Source organism: Pipistrellus kuhlii, unplaced genomic scaffold (assembly GCF_014108245.1).
Source record: "Pipistrellus kuhlii isolate mPipKuh1 unplaced genomic scaffold, mPipKuh1.p scaffold_m20_p_71, whole genome shotgun sequence".
Taxonomy (NCBI): domain Eukaryota; kingdom Metazoa; phylum Chordata; class Mammalia; order Chiroptera; family Vespertilionidae; genus Pipistrellus; species Pipistrellus kuhlii.
Window position 1 is genome coordinate 228,134 of NW_023425575.1, and position 16,036 is coordinate 244,169.

Below are 16,036 nucleotides of genomic sequence, written 5' to 3' on the forward strand. Positions count from 1 at the left end.
ATCCAGAAAATTGAAGATAATGTAAGAAACCTCTGGGACAACTTCAAGCGAACCAACATCAGAATTATGGGGGTCCCAGAACATGAAAGAGAGCAAGATATCGAAAACATACTGAAAGAAATAGTGACAGAAAACTTCCCCCACCTGGTGAAAAAATTAGACTTAGAAGTCCAGGAAGCGCACAGAACTCCAAACAAAAGGAATCCAAAGAGGACCACACCGAGACACATCATAATTAAAATTCCAAGAGCAAAAGACAAAGAGAGAATATTAAAAGTAGCAAGAGAAAAGAAGGTAGTTACCTATAAAGGAGCACCTATAAGATTGTCAGCTGATTTCTCAACAGAAACCATGCAGGCCAGTCGGGAATGGCAAGAAATATTCAAGGTGATGAATAGTAAGAACCTACAGCCAAGGATAATCTATCCAGCAAAGCTATCACTCAGAATCGAAGGTCAGATAAAGAGCTTCACTAATAAAAAAAAAAGCTAAAGGAGCTGAAACCGGTTTGGCTCAATGGATAGAGCGTCCAGTTGGGGACTGAAAGGTCCCGGGTTCGATTCGGGTCAAGGGCATGTGCCTTGGTTGCGGGCATATCCCCAGTAGGGGGTGTGCAGGAGGCAGCGGATCGATGACTCTCTCTCATCGATGTTTCTAACTCTGTATCTCTCTCCCTTCCTCTCTGTACATAATCAATAAAATATATATATTAAAAAAAAAAAAAAAAAAAAAAGCTAAAGGAGTTCATCAACACCAAACCAGAATTATATGAATTGCTGAAGGGGATTCTTTCAGAAGAGAAAGTAAATAAAGGTAAAAATTATGAAAAAAAAAGAAAGATAAAAATTATGAACAACAAATACGTAACTATCAACAAGTGAATCTAAAAACCAAGGAAATTAAAAAAAAATCTGATCAACAATATTAATTGTTGAATATAATAGAATCAGAGGTATGGAAGGGGAGTGAACTGACAATTCTTGGGGAAAAGGGGAGAGGGGGATGTGGGAAGAGACTGAACATAAACTGTGCACCTATGGATGAGGACAATGGGGAGTGGGGAAAGGGCAGAGGGTGGGGTGGGAACCTGGTGGAGGAGAGCAATGGTGGGGTGGAGCGGGAAGGAACATCTGTAATAATATGAACAATAAAAACTTATTAAAAAATACAGTAGTCTCAATAACAAAAGAACATCAACTTAGAACATCAAAGAATTTTCCATAAAATGGTGGCTCAGTGGTTGAGCTTCGATCTATGAACCAAGTGGTCAAACTTTGGTTCCATGGTAAGTCACAGGCCTGAGTTGAAGGCTAGACCCCCATCATGTAGGAGACAGCTGATCGATGATTCTCTCTTTCACTGGTATTTCTATCTCTTTTCTCTGAAAATAAAATAATCAAAGAACTTGTACATATTTCATAAAAATTTAAATAAAATCCAAAATAAAAAAAAACAAAGAACTTATATTTCATTAAAAAAAAAATAATTCATTAAAATTTTGATTAAGAAAACCCAACAGACGTGTGGAAATATAAAGAGAATTTAAGAAATTCCTAAGACACTAACAAGTCGACCTCCAAGAAGATACCAAAAAGTATTAGATAGCTTATATAAAAAAATCAATCATTTAAGAGCCTGACAACTGGAGAAAGTGACATACAAATGCCTCCTGCAATGCCCCTACTGAGGATCAAGCCTGCATCCTAGTCATGTTCCCTTGATTGGAATAGAACCTGGGACCCTTCAGTCCACAGGCCCACATTCTATCCACTATGCCTATCTGCCTAAGGCAGGGGTGTCGAACTCAATCAGAGAAGGGGCCAAAATCTAAAATCCAGCCTAAATCGCGGGCCGAATGGTTTACTGAACAGTCATAAACTGTCATTGTGATGGAAACGCAGCGGAGTGCAGTGATGACAGCGCGGTTCAGGCCACATTGCAAGGCCTGGTGGGACGGATTTGGCCCTCGGGCCTTGTGTTTGACACATGTGGCCTAAGGCATATAGGAAAGTTTTTATGACATTTGATTTTATATTGTAGCACTGAATGGAAAGGTACTCAAAATAATCAAAAGGCATTACACACCAAATAAAAATAATTTCACATTAAAGCAAATTCTTAGTGCATTAAAAATACAAGCTGTGCCGAAACCGGTTTGGTTCAGTGGTAGAGCTTCGGTCTGCGGACTGAAGGGTCCCGGGTTCGATTCCGGTCAAGGGCATGTACCTTGGTTGCGGGCACATCCCTGGCAGGGGGTGTGCAGGAGGCAGCTGGTCGATGTTTCTTTCTCATCGATGTTTCTAGCTCTCTATCTCTCTCCCTTCCTCTCTGTAAAAATCAATAAAATATATTAAAAAAAAATACAAGCTGTGAAATGTAAAAAAAAATTTCTACAAAGCAGATTACCTGATAAGTAGTTAATATTCCAAATATATGAACACCTTTTAAAAGTCAACATGAAAAAGGAAGTAACACAACTTTAAAAATGTCCAAAGCTATATGGTTAACTACTTTACAAGATAGAAGGCAAGAACACACAATAGATAAAGACAGATTTTTCATCAAGTAGGGAGACAAAATGGAACAGATACATGCAAAAATAATAAAACTAGATGCCGTTCATAGGCCATGAATTAAAATGAACTCAGCGTGGAACTAAAATATAAGACCTGAAACCATGAAAACACTGTCAGCATTATCAATGAACTTTACCATTACTCTTAAAAAATACTGGTTTGCATATATCTTCCTAGGCATAACAAAAAAGTTAAAAAAATAAAGAAATGAGACTACAAAAGAATAAGTTTGGCATACCAAAAGAAACTATAAAATAACAAAAACAACAACAGCCCAGCAATGTTACATCCTAAAAAAATAAAGATACAAATTATGTGAGGAATTCACACAGCTTAATACCAATGAGACAAACAACATTATTGAAAAATGGACAGAGGACCTGAATGGTCATTTCACAAACAGAACATAAAGATGCACAATAGACATATTAAATGAAGTTCAACTCATTTATCACCAGAGAAATGCAATGGACACCTCCATGAAATACCACCAAACACCTAACAGAATGCCAATCATCCATTAAAAAAAAGAAAAAGTAATACCAATGAAGTGGAGAAATGACAACATTCATGCAGCAAGATTATAAACACATTAGATGCTCAGTGCACAAAATTCTTGCAATGGGGGCCTGTGTCCTTCAGCCCAGTCTGCACCCTATCCAACCTGGGACCCCTTGGGGGGCTTTCTGACTACTGGTTTAGGCCCGATCCCTGTAAGACATCACCCTCACCAAGTCGGGCGTGCTGGCTCTCACACGCTCACCTACCTGCCTGCCTGATTGCCCCTAACCGTTTCTGCCTGCCAGCTTGATCGATGCCTAACTGCTCCCCTGTTGGCCTGACTGCCGCCTACTGCCCTCCCCTGCAGACCTGGTAACCCCCAAATGTGCTCCCACCGTAGCCCTGTAACCCCCAACTGCCCTCCCCTGCCGACCCAGTTGTCCCTAACTGCCCTCCGCTGAAGGCCTTAGAGATGTTAAAATAACATAGGAAACCAAGCCCCGCGGGTGGAGTATGAACTTGGGAAGGAAGTCATCCTCACCCAGGGAGGCCAGGTTGCTGTAGTTCTCCAACATCACATCCAGGTACAACTTCCGCTGAGCTGGGTCCAGGCACTCCCACTCCTCCTGAGAGAAATCTATGGCCACATCCGTGAAAGTCAACATTTCCTGAAAGAAAAGACATTTTACCAAGAGGTCACCGGGAAAGTTCATAGTGTCTCCCAACATGAAAAGTGTCAGGAGAAGAGGTTTGAACCTAGGGGAGTATCTTGAATTATTCAATAGATCACTTTTCCCCAGTAACATTCTCTGATGTGTTTTCTAACACTGACACATGAGGATAACACATGTCCACAAATCCACGGTACAATTATGTTTCAGGAAAATAAACTTTAAAATTAAAGCATGCTAGCCTAGGACATGAACGGTCCCAGATTTGATTCTAGTCAAGGGCACATGCCTGGGTTGCGGGCTGCATCCTTCTGGGAGCATGCAGGAGGCAGTTGATCTGTGACTCTCATCATTGATGTTTCTATCTCTCTCTCTCTCATCCCCTCTCTTTTCCTCTCTAAAAACAATTTAAAAATTTTGAAAAATATATTTCATTGATTTTTTACAGAGAGGAAGTAAGAGGGATAGAGAGTTGGAAACATCAATGAGAAACATCGATCAGCTACCTCCTGCACACCTCTTACTGGGAATGTGCCCGCAACCAAGGTACATGCCCTCGAGCAGAATCGAACCTGGGACCCTTCAGTCTGCAGGCCGACACTCTATCCACTGAGCCAAAACAGGGCAATAACAATATATTTTTAAAAAATTAAATAATGTACACAGGAACCTGGATTTCTGAGTACCGTATTTCCATCACTCAGGGCCAGTGGTGTATATTTCTCAGCAAGAAATGCCATGCTGGTTGGAAATATACGGACTTCTTCTCAAGTGTAAAACAGACCACAAGGAAACGAACTTTTGTATACATATAGATTGTGATCCAGGTTCTGAGATGGTACCTGTGTTTCCACATATGTAACAGGCTCACTTTTTACTTGTGATTTCAATGTTTCCGATCCATGTGCCATAATTCTGAATACAGAGAAAGTGAAAACAGAGAAAAAAATTCATACAGAACTTTAAACTAAAAGGGTATGTTAATATAATTCATTTCTCATGGAATAGCACACATAGAAACCATAATCCTAGTGGAAAAGTTACTATGAGTAATCTTTTTTTTTTTTTTTTTTAATAAGTTTTTATTGTTCATATTATTACAAATGTTCCTTTCCCCCCCCCCCACCATTGCTCTCCTCCACCAGGTTCCCACCCCGCCCTCTGCCCTTTCCCCTCTCCCCATTGTCCTCATCCATAGGTGCACAGTTTATGTTCAGTCTCTTCCCACGCCCCCCTCTCCCCTTTACCCCAAGAATCGTCGGTTCACTCCCCTTCCATACCTCTGATTCTATTATATTCACCAGTTAATATTGTTCATCAGATTTTTTTAATTTCCTTGGTTTTTAGATTCACTTGTTGATAGTTATGTATTTGTTGTTCATAATTTTTATCTTTGTTTACTTTCTCTTCTGAAAGAACCCCCTTCAGCAATTCATATAATTCTGGTTTGGTGGTGATGAACTCCTTTAGCTTTTTTTTATTAGTGAAGCTCTTTATCTGGCCTTCGATTCTGAGTGATAGCTTTGCTGGGTAGATTATTTTTGGCTGTAGGTTCTTGCTATTCATCACCTTGAATATTTCTTGCCATTCCCTTCTGGCCTGCATGGTTTCTGTTGAGAAGTCAGCTGACAATCGTATAGGTGCTCCTTTGTAGGTTACTACCTTCTTTGCTCTTGCTTCTTTTAATATTCTCTCTTTGTCTTTTGCTCTTGGAATTTTAATAATGATGTGTCTCGGTGTGGTCCTCTTTGGATTCCTTTTGTTTGGAGTTCTGTGCGCTTCCTGGACTTGTAAGTCTAATTCTTTCACCAGGTAGGGGAAGTTTTCTGTCACTATTTCTTTCAGTATGTTTTCGATATCTTGCTCTCTCTCATCTTCTGGGACCCCCATAATTCTGATGTTGGTTCGCTTGAAGTTGTCCCAGAGGTTTCTTACATTATCTTCAATTTTCTGGATTCTCTTGCCTTCTAGCTTCTGTGGAGGAGTGTCTTCTGGCTCTTTATGTTCCAAATCTTTGACTTGATTCTTGCGATCTTCCCTTCTGTTTTTAGGACTCAGTAAAATATTTTTTATTTCAGACAATGTATTCTTTATTTCTTGTTGATCCCTTATCATTTCTTGTTGACTCCTTATTAATTCTAGTTGATCTCTTTTCATATCCTCATAGGCCTTATCCATCTTTTCTAGGAAATTCTTGAAAAACCTTATAAGCGTAGATTTGAACTCTATATCCAGACGCTTTTTGTCCTCCATTTCTTTCGTTTGTGATCTATTTTGTTGTCGCATTTCGCAGTTACTGATGGGACGGGGTTTCAGGGTGGAGCCTGCAGCTTTGGCTTCCGTCAGCCCCGCCCTATGCGGGTCCTTCAGTGCTCGCTGCTGCCGGCGCCTCTGAGAGAAAGGTGCCCTCGATTTTCGCCTGCTGCCAAACAGTCTATGCTCTCCCCCAATGAGTCCGGTATTGGGGTTCAGTTCAGTTGGAAGTGGAGTTGGAGGTGGCGTTCAGAGCAGTCTGGAGCCCAGGTCTCCTTCCCATCAGGGCAATCTCGCGGCACAGCCGATCGTCCCTTCTCTGCGCGCAGTGTGCACGCCTCCGGGACCTCCTTTCGTCTCTCCCCGGGGTTCCGCCTTACAGCCCGGCTCCCTATGGCTGAGCCTGAGTCCCTGGGGTCTGGCCCAGAACCGGGTTCAGAGCAGTTGGGGGCCCAGCACAGTCGGAGCTTTTCTCTCCTTTCCGCTCGGGAACGCCCGCCAGGCACTCGGCCTCCCTCCTCTCTGGCTCCGTCCTCTCCGCGCGCCGCGTCTCCGTACCTTGGGCTTTTCCAGCTCCTCCGCGCCTCCTTCTGGTTTTCTCCTTGCTTCTCGCTGTAGAATTTCCAGTCAGTCAACCTTCCTGTAGTTCTGGGCAATGTCCGTTTTATATTTTAGTTGTATTTTATTGAAATTGTTGTGTGCGGCTGCGGCTAGGTGTTCACCTGGGCGCAGCCATCTTGGATCCCACTATGAGTAATCTTAAAAGAAGATTATTCTGCATAGTCCAGCTGGTGTGGCTCAGTGTTGCCTGCTAACCCATGTACCAAAAGGTCACTGGTTTCATTCCAGATCTGGACATAGAACCAGTATGAGGGCTCAATCCCCAATGTAGGTTGTATAGAAGGCAGCTTATCAATGATTCCCTCTCATCAATGATGTTTCTCTCTCTACCTCTCTTTTTCTCTGAAATCCATAAAAATGTACTTTGGGGGAGGAGGAGGAGAAAAAATATCTGAAATGAAGTTAACAGTTTAGGCTCAGAGACACACATTTTACAACTATGAAATAGAGATGATTTATTGATTTTGTAAGTCTCATGGATGTATTTGTGTGATCCACTTTGTGTTTTATGAAAAGAATGAGAGAAACATAAAGATATAAAAACAGTTAGATCTTTTGTTTCCTTTTATGGTTGTAAATCCTCACCTCAGGAGATTTTTTTCCATGGATTTTTGGGGAGGGGAAGGCAGGAAGGTTGAGGCATGAAAGGGAAAGGAGAGAAAGAGAGATAAAGAGATAGGTAGAGAGAGACACACACATCAATGTGAGAGACAGAGACATATGTATTGGTTGCCTACCACAAGTATCTATAACATACTTGCCCTGGACCAGGAAATAAATCTTCCACCATTGATCCACAACAGCTTGGCAAACTAATTTTTATTAGCACATTTCTTTCAAAATTTTTGTGCATCATTTATTTTTCTTTTTAAGTAACTCTTTATTGTTCATATTATTAGAAATGTTCCTCATTTCCCCCCCCTCCATTGCTCCCCTCCACCAGGTTCCCACCCTACCCTCTGTCCTTTCCTCACCCCCCCCCCCACTGTCCTTATCCATAGGTGCAGTTTATGTTCAGTCTCTTCCAGCACCCCCTACTCTCATTTCCCCCCATGAATTGTCAGTCCACTCCCCTTCCATACCTCTGATTCTTTTATATTCACCAGTTAATATTGTTCATCAGATTTTTTAATTCCCTTGGCAGTGATGCACTCCTTTAGCTTTTTTTTATTTGTGAAGCTCTTTATCTAGCCTTTGATTCTGAGTGGTAGCTTTGCTGGGTAGAGTATTTTGGGCTGTAGGTTCTTACTATTCATCACCTTGAATATTTCTTGCCATTCCTGTCTGGCCTGCATGGTTTCTGTTGAGAAATCAGCTGACAATTGTATAGATGCTCCTTTATAGGTAACTACCTGCTTTGCTCTTGCTGCTTTTAATATTCTCTCTTTGTCTTTTGCTCTTGGAATTTTAATTATGATTTGTCTTGGTGTGGTCTTATATGGATTCCTTTTGTTTGGAATTCTGTGCGCTTCCTGGACTTGTAAGTCTAATTCTTTCACCAGGTGGGAGAAGTTTTGTCACTATTTCTTTCAGTATGTTTTTGATATCTTGCTCTCTCATCTTCTGGGACCCCCATAATTCTGATGTTGGTTCGCTTGAAGTTGTCCCAGAGGTTTCTTACATTTTCTTCAACTTTCTGGATTCTCCTATCTTCTTGTTTCTGCGGAGGAGTGTCTTCTGGCTTTATATTACAAATCTTTGACTTGATTCTTGCGATCTACCATTCTGTTTTTAGAACTCTGTATAATATTTTTTATTTCAGACAATGTATTCTTTATTTCTAGTTGATTCCTTTTCATATCCTCATAGGTCTTGTTTATTTTATCGGCCTTTTCTAGAAAATTCTTGAAAAACCTTAGAACTGTGGTTTTGAACTCTATATCCAGTCACTTGTCCTCCATTTCTTTCATTTGGGATCTGTTTCCTTGTCTCGGCATTTTCGCTGCTTCCCTGGATCAGTAGGGTGGCTTTGTGTGCTAAGGTGTCCTATGTGGTTCAGTGGGTCAGTGCACTCTTAGTGCACCCCTTTGTGTACTGTGTGTATAGCCATATTGTAGTTAAATCTTGATTGTTGTTGTTATCTCTGGGAGGACCTGACCTCCAGGCCAATTGGCTGTGAGGATCAGCTATGTCTATGCCGGGAGACAGCCTTATTTGACTAGACTTGGAAAATTGCAAAAGCCTCTGTGCTCAGATTGGATGGGGCGGAGTTTGGATGGAGCTTACAGCCTTGGCTTCCCCTCAGCTCTGCCCTATGAGGTTCCCTAGTCTCACTGTTCCTCAGTGTCCTTAGGTACTCGCTGCTTTGGTACTCACTGCAAGCAACTGTGAGAGAAAGGTGCCCTGAAGTTACACCCGCTACCAGACAGTCTAGTCTCTCCCCCAATGAGTCCGGAACTGGGGTTCAGTGCAGCTGGAAGTAGGGTTCAGTGCAGTCTGGAGCTTTTGTCTCCTTCCCGCAAGGGCAATCCAGCGGCACAGTCAACAGTCCGTCCTCTGCGCGCAGCATGCATGCCTCCGGGACTCTGCCTTTCACCACTCCACTGAATTTCCGCCTTACAGCCTATTTCCCTCTGTATGAGCCTGGGTCCCCAGGGTCTTGCCCAGAACTGGGGTTCGGTGCAGTCGGAACTGGGGTTCAGCACAGTCCGGAGCTTTTATCTCCTTCCCACTATGGAACGCTGTCCCGTCCTCTCCAGCTCAGTCCTCTCCCACATGCACACCGTGTCTCTGTACCTTAGGCTTTTACAGCTCCTCTGATTTTCCTTATGGTTTTCTTATTCCATCTAGTTGTAGAATTTCCAGTTAGTCAACTTTCCTGTAGTTCTGGATAATGTCCATTTTGTATTTTAGTTGTATTTTTTAAAAATATATATTTTATTGATTTTTCATAGAGAGGAAGTTGAGAGGGATAGAAAGTAAGAAACACTGATCAGCTGCCTTTTGCACACCCACTACGGGGGATGTGCCCGCAACCAAGGTACATGCCCTTGACCGGAATCGAACTCGGGACCCTTGAGTCCTCAGGCCAACACTCTATCCACTGAGCCAAACTGGTTTCAGCTAGTTGTATTTTTTTGAAATTGTTGTGTAAGAGTGCAGTTAGGCATTTACCTATGCTGCCATCTTGGTTTCTCCTCTTATGCATCAGTATATATACTATGTGGTATAAATTTAATGAAACTGGATACACAATACCATTCTTTTTTTTTTTTTTTTAAATATATATTTTATTGATTTTTCACAGAGAGGAAGAGAGAGGGATAGAGAGTCAGAAACATTGATGAGAGAGAATCATCAATCAGTTGCCTCTTGCACACCCCCTAATGGGGACGTGCCCGCAACCAAGGTACATGCCCTTGACCGGAATCAAACCTGGGACCCTTCAGTCTCCAGGCCGACACTCTATCCACTGAGCCAAACCGGTTTCGGCCCATTCTTGAAAACTTTCTAGGAAATACAAAAAAGTGATAGTATTTGCACAACTTTATTAAATGTCTATTATACCCTTATTACTGAGAAAGGGAGACTACGAACTCTATAGTGAGGGAGCACCTCTGTCACATGAACACCAGGTGGACTGAAGAATAAGTATAAGGTGACTGAGACCACAGAAGGTCAGGTCATCCCTGCTGTGACACATTACTGGCAAAAATACATCAATAAAGGAATAATTTTGCCAAAATTATCACAAACTTTAATTTTTGCAAGTGTTAATCCACATGTATCTCTCATGTTCTATAAGCTAACAACAGTACATTTATCTATCAAGTATTTCACACTAATCCAGTGAGCAAGTCTCTCCTATTTGCCTTTCTATTCAGAAAGTTCTGAGTTATTCTGAGATGTGCATCTTCTTACCCGTGATCTAGAGCTGATGCTGCAGCCATTGAACCTAAGACCTTCATTTGCCTTCTTCAGTGATATGTGAGCCTCTGACCCATCCCAGTAGGGATGTTAGACATGGCTGCCTTCCAAGCTTTATCTGTCACAAAAGGGATGTTCTGATTAGTTGAAAGTCACTAAATAAATGTGGGAATGCTTCCTGCTTTCAGAATGAATACAGACAAGCCTACAGGACAAAGGAAGAAATTATAGCTGGCCCAGTATGGCTGAGAGGTAGAGGGTTGACTTATGAACCAAGAGGTTAGGGTTGAATTCCTGGTCAGGGCACCTGGTTGGATTCCTAGTCAGGTTTCAGACTTGATACCCAGTGCAGTATGGGGTGCAAGAGGCAGGAGATCAATGATTCTCCATCCTGATTGGTATTTCTGTCTCTATCCCCTCTCCTTTCCATTCTGAAATCAATAAGATATATTTTTAAAAAGAGAGATAAAAAAAGAAAAACACACGCACAAAAGAGAGAAATATAGAAACTGCTGACATTGACTATCCTATATAAAACTCTAATAGGCAAATCAACCAAGCTGGGGAACAACCAGTTGTTATGACATGAACTGACAACCAGGGGTAGGTGCTCAACACAGGAGCATCTGTGCCCTGAGTGTTCTCAGTAGAGCATCTGCCCTTTGAAAGGGAGACCGGCTGCTATGGTGGCAGAGGGTGGGAATGGACAGCAGCGGCCCCTGACCACCCCCCAAGGCGGGTGCTAGTGGAGACTCACCAATTGCCCCATCAGTCACCCCACAGATGGGCCATGATTGCCGGCCAGGCTTAGGGACCCGACCCCATATATTGGGATCAGTCTCTTAGATTTATAACTTAAAAATGAGAAAGGCTACTCTAACACTGAAAAAACAGGATGATGCAGCGTTGACATGACTGGACTCTAGCTTATAGATTTTGTGGTCAGCCCTGATTCTCATAACTTATAACTGTGTGACAAAGCCAATTATGTAACTTCTCTCTCCTTTAGTTTTTCGACCCATACGATGAGGAAAATGATAGTACTGCCAAAGAAGGATCATATTATGCACTACTTTTTATAATCAGGGCAAAAAAAATGTAGCTGCCCATATGAAAGCAAGAAGCCTTTCAACTGTATGAAAAGTATGGTAACTGGAGCATGCAGCATCTTGCATTGCAAGAGGGTTGTCCAATTGCTAGTTGTTGGACATCCCCCAAAGGGTCCCAGAGTGCACGCGGGTGCAGGAAAGGCTGAGGGACCCTCTACCCCCTTGCATGAATTTTGTGCACAAGACCTCTAGTAATGAACAAAGTAATGAAATAAGGAAAGAAAAACAACCTGCAAAGGCAAGAACAACAGAAATAGAGAAATTAACCACCAGATGTTAGAGAAAAGCAAACATAGCTTCAGACACAGGACACATCTTTTACCTGAGAAGCAGCCATTTGCTCCTGGTCCTGATCAGGGTCTGGGTTGTTTTCTGAGGTGACACTATGTTGAGGAGTCACAGAATGTGCCTTCAAAGGTGTCAGCATAGACTCTTATTCAGTCCACCTCACACATACAGAAAGACCTGAAAATGCAGAAAAGGCCACCCCTTCAAACCATTGTCAAAGGAGAGAGTCAGGAACAATAGAAATCACACTATGAGGTGTTTTACTTTTTTTTTTTAATTTTTTAAAAATATACTTTATTGATTTTTTCCAGAGAGGAAGGGAGAGAAATAGAGTCAGAAACATCGACGAGAGAGTCATCAATTAGTCGCCTCCTGCACACCTCCTACTGGGGATGTGCCCGCAACCAAGGTACACGCCCTTGACCGGAATCGAACCCGGGACCCTTCAATCCGCAGGCTGATGCTCTATCCACTGTGCCAAACCGGTTTCAGCACTATGAGGTGTTTTAGTCCATCTTCATGTGTCTGTCCTCTCAAAGACATCCACAAACTCCCAGTCATAAGAACGTGAGCTGCTGTCCTGAGCCCCCAAACCAAACAGAGCACCCCTTTATTCCCCTGAACAAACCTTCACCTCACTCTTATGAAGACATCCTGCAAACCTCTGGCTAATCCCTGTCCTCACCTTCCATCACCCGGGGCACCTCAGTGACCAAGGATGACCCGCCCAGAGCAGCTGTCCTCCTCCAGGGGGGAAAGTGCCCCTGCGGGCTTTTCTTAAAGCTCCTCAGGGGATCTGAGAAGACAGAGGATTTGTCTCTGGATGTTTTAAAATAAATTAAATGTCAGACATTGAAAAAGTAAATGCATCAATGAAACACACACACACACACACACACACACGCAAAAAACACCACAGCAACAAAGCTAAGCCTTCTAATATTCATTGAAAAAGCATCACATGGCCCTAATCAGTTTGGCTCAGTGGATAGCTCGTCAGCCTGCGGACTCAAGTGTCCCAGGTTAGATTCCAGTCAAGGGCAAGTACTTTGATTGCAGGCACATCCCAGGAGGGGGCGTGCAAGGAGCATCTGATAGATGTTTCTCTCTCATTGATGTTTCTAACTCTCTATCCCTCTCCCTTCCCTCTCTGTAAAAAATCAATAAAATATATATTTTTTTTTAAAAAAGAAAAAAAGCATCACATGGTGACAGACACAGGGCACCCTAGTCTTTGCCATCCCAGGAAATGACAAGGGACCCATAACCAAGAGATAAGTCTCTCACCTCTGAGTGAATAAGGGTTGCATTGGAAGCAAATTATTATAAAACTGGTGCACAAAATTCCTACACGAGGTGGGGGTGGGGGCACGTGTGTGGTGTCTCTCAGACCAGTTTGCACCCTCTCCAATCTGAGATCCCTCAGGGGACGTCCAACTGCCGCTTTAGGCCCAAACCCAGGTAGTTGGACATCACTCACAATCTGGGACTGCTGGCTCCCAACCACTCGCCTGTCTGCCTAATTGCCCCTAACTGCTTCTACCTGCCAGCCTGATCACCCCCTAACCACTTCCCTGCCAGTTTGAGTAATCCGGTTGCTCTCCTGCCAGCCCGATGGCCCCCAAATGACCTCTCTGCTAACCAAGTCGCCCCTAACTGCCAGCCCAGTAGCCTCCAACTGTGCTCCCATTCTGGGCTAGTCGCCCCTAACTGCCTTTCCCTGGCAGCCTAGTCAACCCTAACTGCCCTCCCCTGCACATCTGATCATGCCCAACTGCCCTCCCCTGCTGGCCAGGTTGCCCCCAACTGCCCTCCCCTGCCAGCTATCTTGTAGTGGCCATCTTGTGATGACATGGCCATGCCCATCTTTTCACCACATGGGGGTGGCCCTCTTGTGAGGGTGTGACAGTCAATTTGCAAAGTACCTCTTTATTACCATATTTTTCGGACCATAAGACGCACTTTTTCCCCCCCAGAAGCGGGGGGGGGGGGGGGGGGGGGGGGGGGAGTCCCTGCGTCTTATGGTCCAAATATAGCCTACACATATACTTTAAAAAAAAAGTTTTCTTACTTGCCCGGCTGTGTGGTCTGTGTGCTTGCCCGGCTCTAAAATGGTTCTAAATGCTGCCGTTTACTTTACAGGGTTGATTGCATGTGTTTATGACTGTGATGTTGGGTTTTAATGCACATAAAATATTTTAGGACACTATTTGTTTCAGAATCTTTTTTTCTTCATTTCCCTTCTCTAAAAACTGGTGCGTCTTATGGTCCGGAGCGTCTTATGGTCCGAAAAATATGGTATATAGGACTCCCAAGCTTTATAAACTAGAGGTATGTCATTCTTATTCAAATTTGCATAACTAAAACAATTCAGTTGTCAAAGTAAATATATAGGCACACCTAGGTGGCATATCTCAGCAGTTGAGCTTGGACCTATGAACCAGGAGGTCACAGTTAGATTCCTAGTCAGAGCATATAGCCAGGTTGCATGTTAGATCCCCAGTTAGGAGCATGCAGGTGGCAACTGATCAATGATTATCTCTAGTCATTGATTTTTTTTCTCTCTCTCTCCCTCCTTGCCGCTAGGGCAGTGGTCAGCAAACTCATTAATCAACAGAGCCAAATATCAACAGTACAACGATTGAAATTTCTTTTGAGAGCCAATTTTTTAAAACTTAAACTATATAGGTAGGTACATTGTTATTAACTTAATTAGGGTACTCCTAAGCTGGCCTTTGCTAAAAACTCAAGGGGCCAAAGAGCCACATGTCACTCGAGAGCCACAGTTTGCCGACAACTGCTATAGGGAAAAATATATATTTAAAAAAATACACACACACACACACACATCTCCACAAACCAATACAAAACTAAATCATCCACAACTCATTAGCTCAACCCTCACCCACATCAGGGTTCCCCGCCTCCCACTGTTATGTATTTCTGTCTATGGGTTTGTCTGTCTCCCTGTTCACTTTCTCTCCACCGTGGTCCTTTCCTGTGTCCTCCTCCCCTCCCTGCTCTTCCTCCCATTTTCTCTATTTCCATTCCTACACCTGGACCATGAACCTCCTGAGGCCCATTTCCCTCCGGGGCTCTCTCTCCTGGTCTCTCTGCTCGCATCTCCACACACGTCTGCGCCTTTCCCTCCTCGCGCCCGTGTCCCCGTTGCTGCCTGTTACAGTCTGTGCTGCTCCCCCTCTGCTCCCCCATACTTTGTGGACCCCTCTCCACCCCCCCACCCCCCGTGTCTGTCTCTCCCTCCCTCTCCTGCCCCCCAGCCCGGCCCCCACCCCGCAGTCACCGACCCCACAAAGCCCTCCCTGGGGCAGGTCCCTCTTCGGGGGACACCGAGTTTTCCCCGAGCCCACCCCCTGGCACTGGCCCTCTGGCACTCAGACCTGATTAATGGAGGGCCTAGGTGTTGTGCCCAAGTGTCATCAACCCCAAAGACTACCAGGGAGCCGAATCCGATGCAATTGCAGAAAGCCTGTATTTATTTCGGACTAGTCCGGGCCCAGTCTCACCTACACCAACGAGGGCATGGGCGAGAAAGAGGAAGAACTTAACAAATCAATGGGTTTTATAGGGAGGGTGGTGCCGCTACTTTGGCTGACCTGATTGGTTGGGTTAGGCCTAGAGTCCAGTTACCTGGAGCTGGACCCGCCCCACCCTGCCCTCTCGCCCCGCCTACCCTCTTACCCCGCCCTGCCCTCTTACCCCGCCCTGCCCTCTTACCCCGCCCGCCCTCTTACCCTGCCCTGCCCTCTTACCCCGCCCGCCCTCTTACCCCGCCCGCCCTCTTACCCCGCCCGCCCTCTTACCCCGCCTGCCCTCTTACCCCGCCCGCCCTCTTACCCCGCCTGCCCTCTTACCCTGCCCTGCCCTCTCACTAGGAAGGCGGGCGCAGACCCCCAGGCCGGGCCATCCGGGCTCTTTGGGCGGGAAGCGCCGGGCGGGGAGGGCAAAGGGCGGGAACCACTGACCAGACCTCCAGCCCCGCGGGGGCCCCCGCGGCCCCGGGAACGGTTTTCAGCGGGAAAACCACGCGGCGGGCGGGCCCACAGCCACAGGCGGACAGACCGCGGGCCGGGCCTCAGTTTCCCCCAAAGGAACGCGGCGCCTCCACTGCGCAGCCGCCGGGACCCGC

The 16,036-nt window shown here is 44.6% G+C and overlaps 2 protein-coding genes across 14 annotated transcripts in view; both read right to left on the reverse strand.

Annotated features, from left to right (window-relative positions):
• LOC118710240 (zinc finger protein 420) overlaps window positions 1–16,036 on the reverse strand; it is a 241,764-nt gene that overhangs the window by 68,831 nt on the left and 156,897 nt on the right. The window contains exons 6-8 of the mRNA XM_045575959.1: window positions 13,104–13,113; window positions 11,921–12,007; window positions 3,619–3,745 (exon numbers count right to left, since the gene is read on the reverse strand). Coding sequence (XP_045431915.1) covers window positions 3,619–3,745; window positions 11,921–12,007; window positions 13,104–13,113 — 224 coding nt within the window. The remainder of the gene's footprint in view (window positions 1–3,618; window positions 3,746–11,920; window positions 12,008–13,103; window positions 13,114–16,036) is intronic.
• LOC118710213 (zinc finger protein 208) overlaps window positions 1–16,036 on the reverse strand; it is a 141,251-nt gene that overhangs the window by 6,551 nt on the left and 118,664 nt on the right. The window lies entirely within an intron of this gene.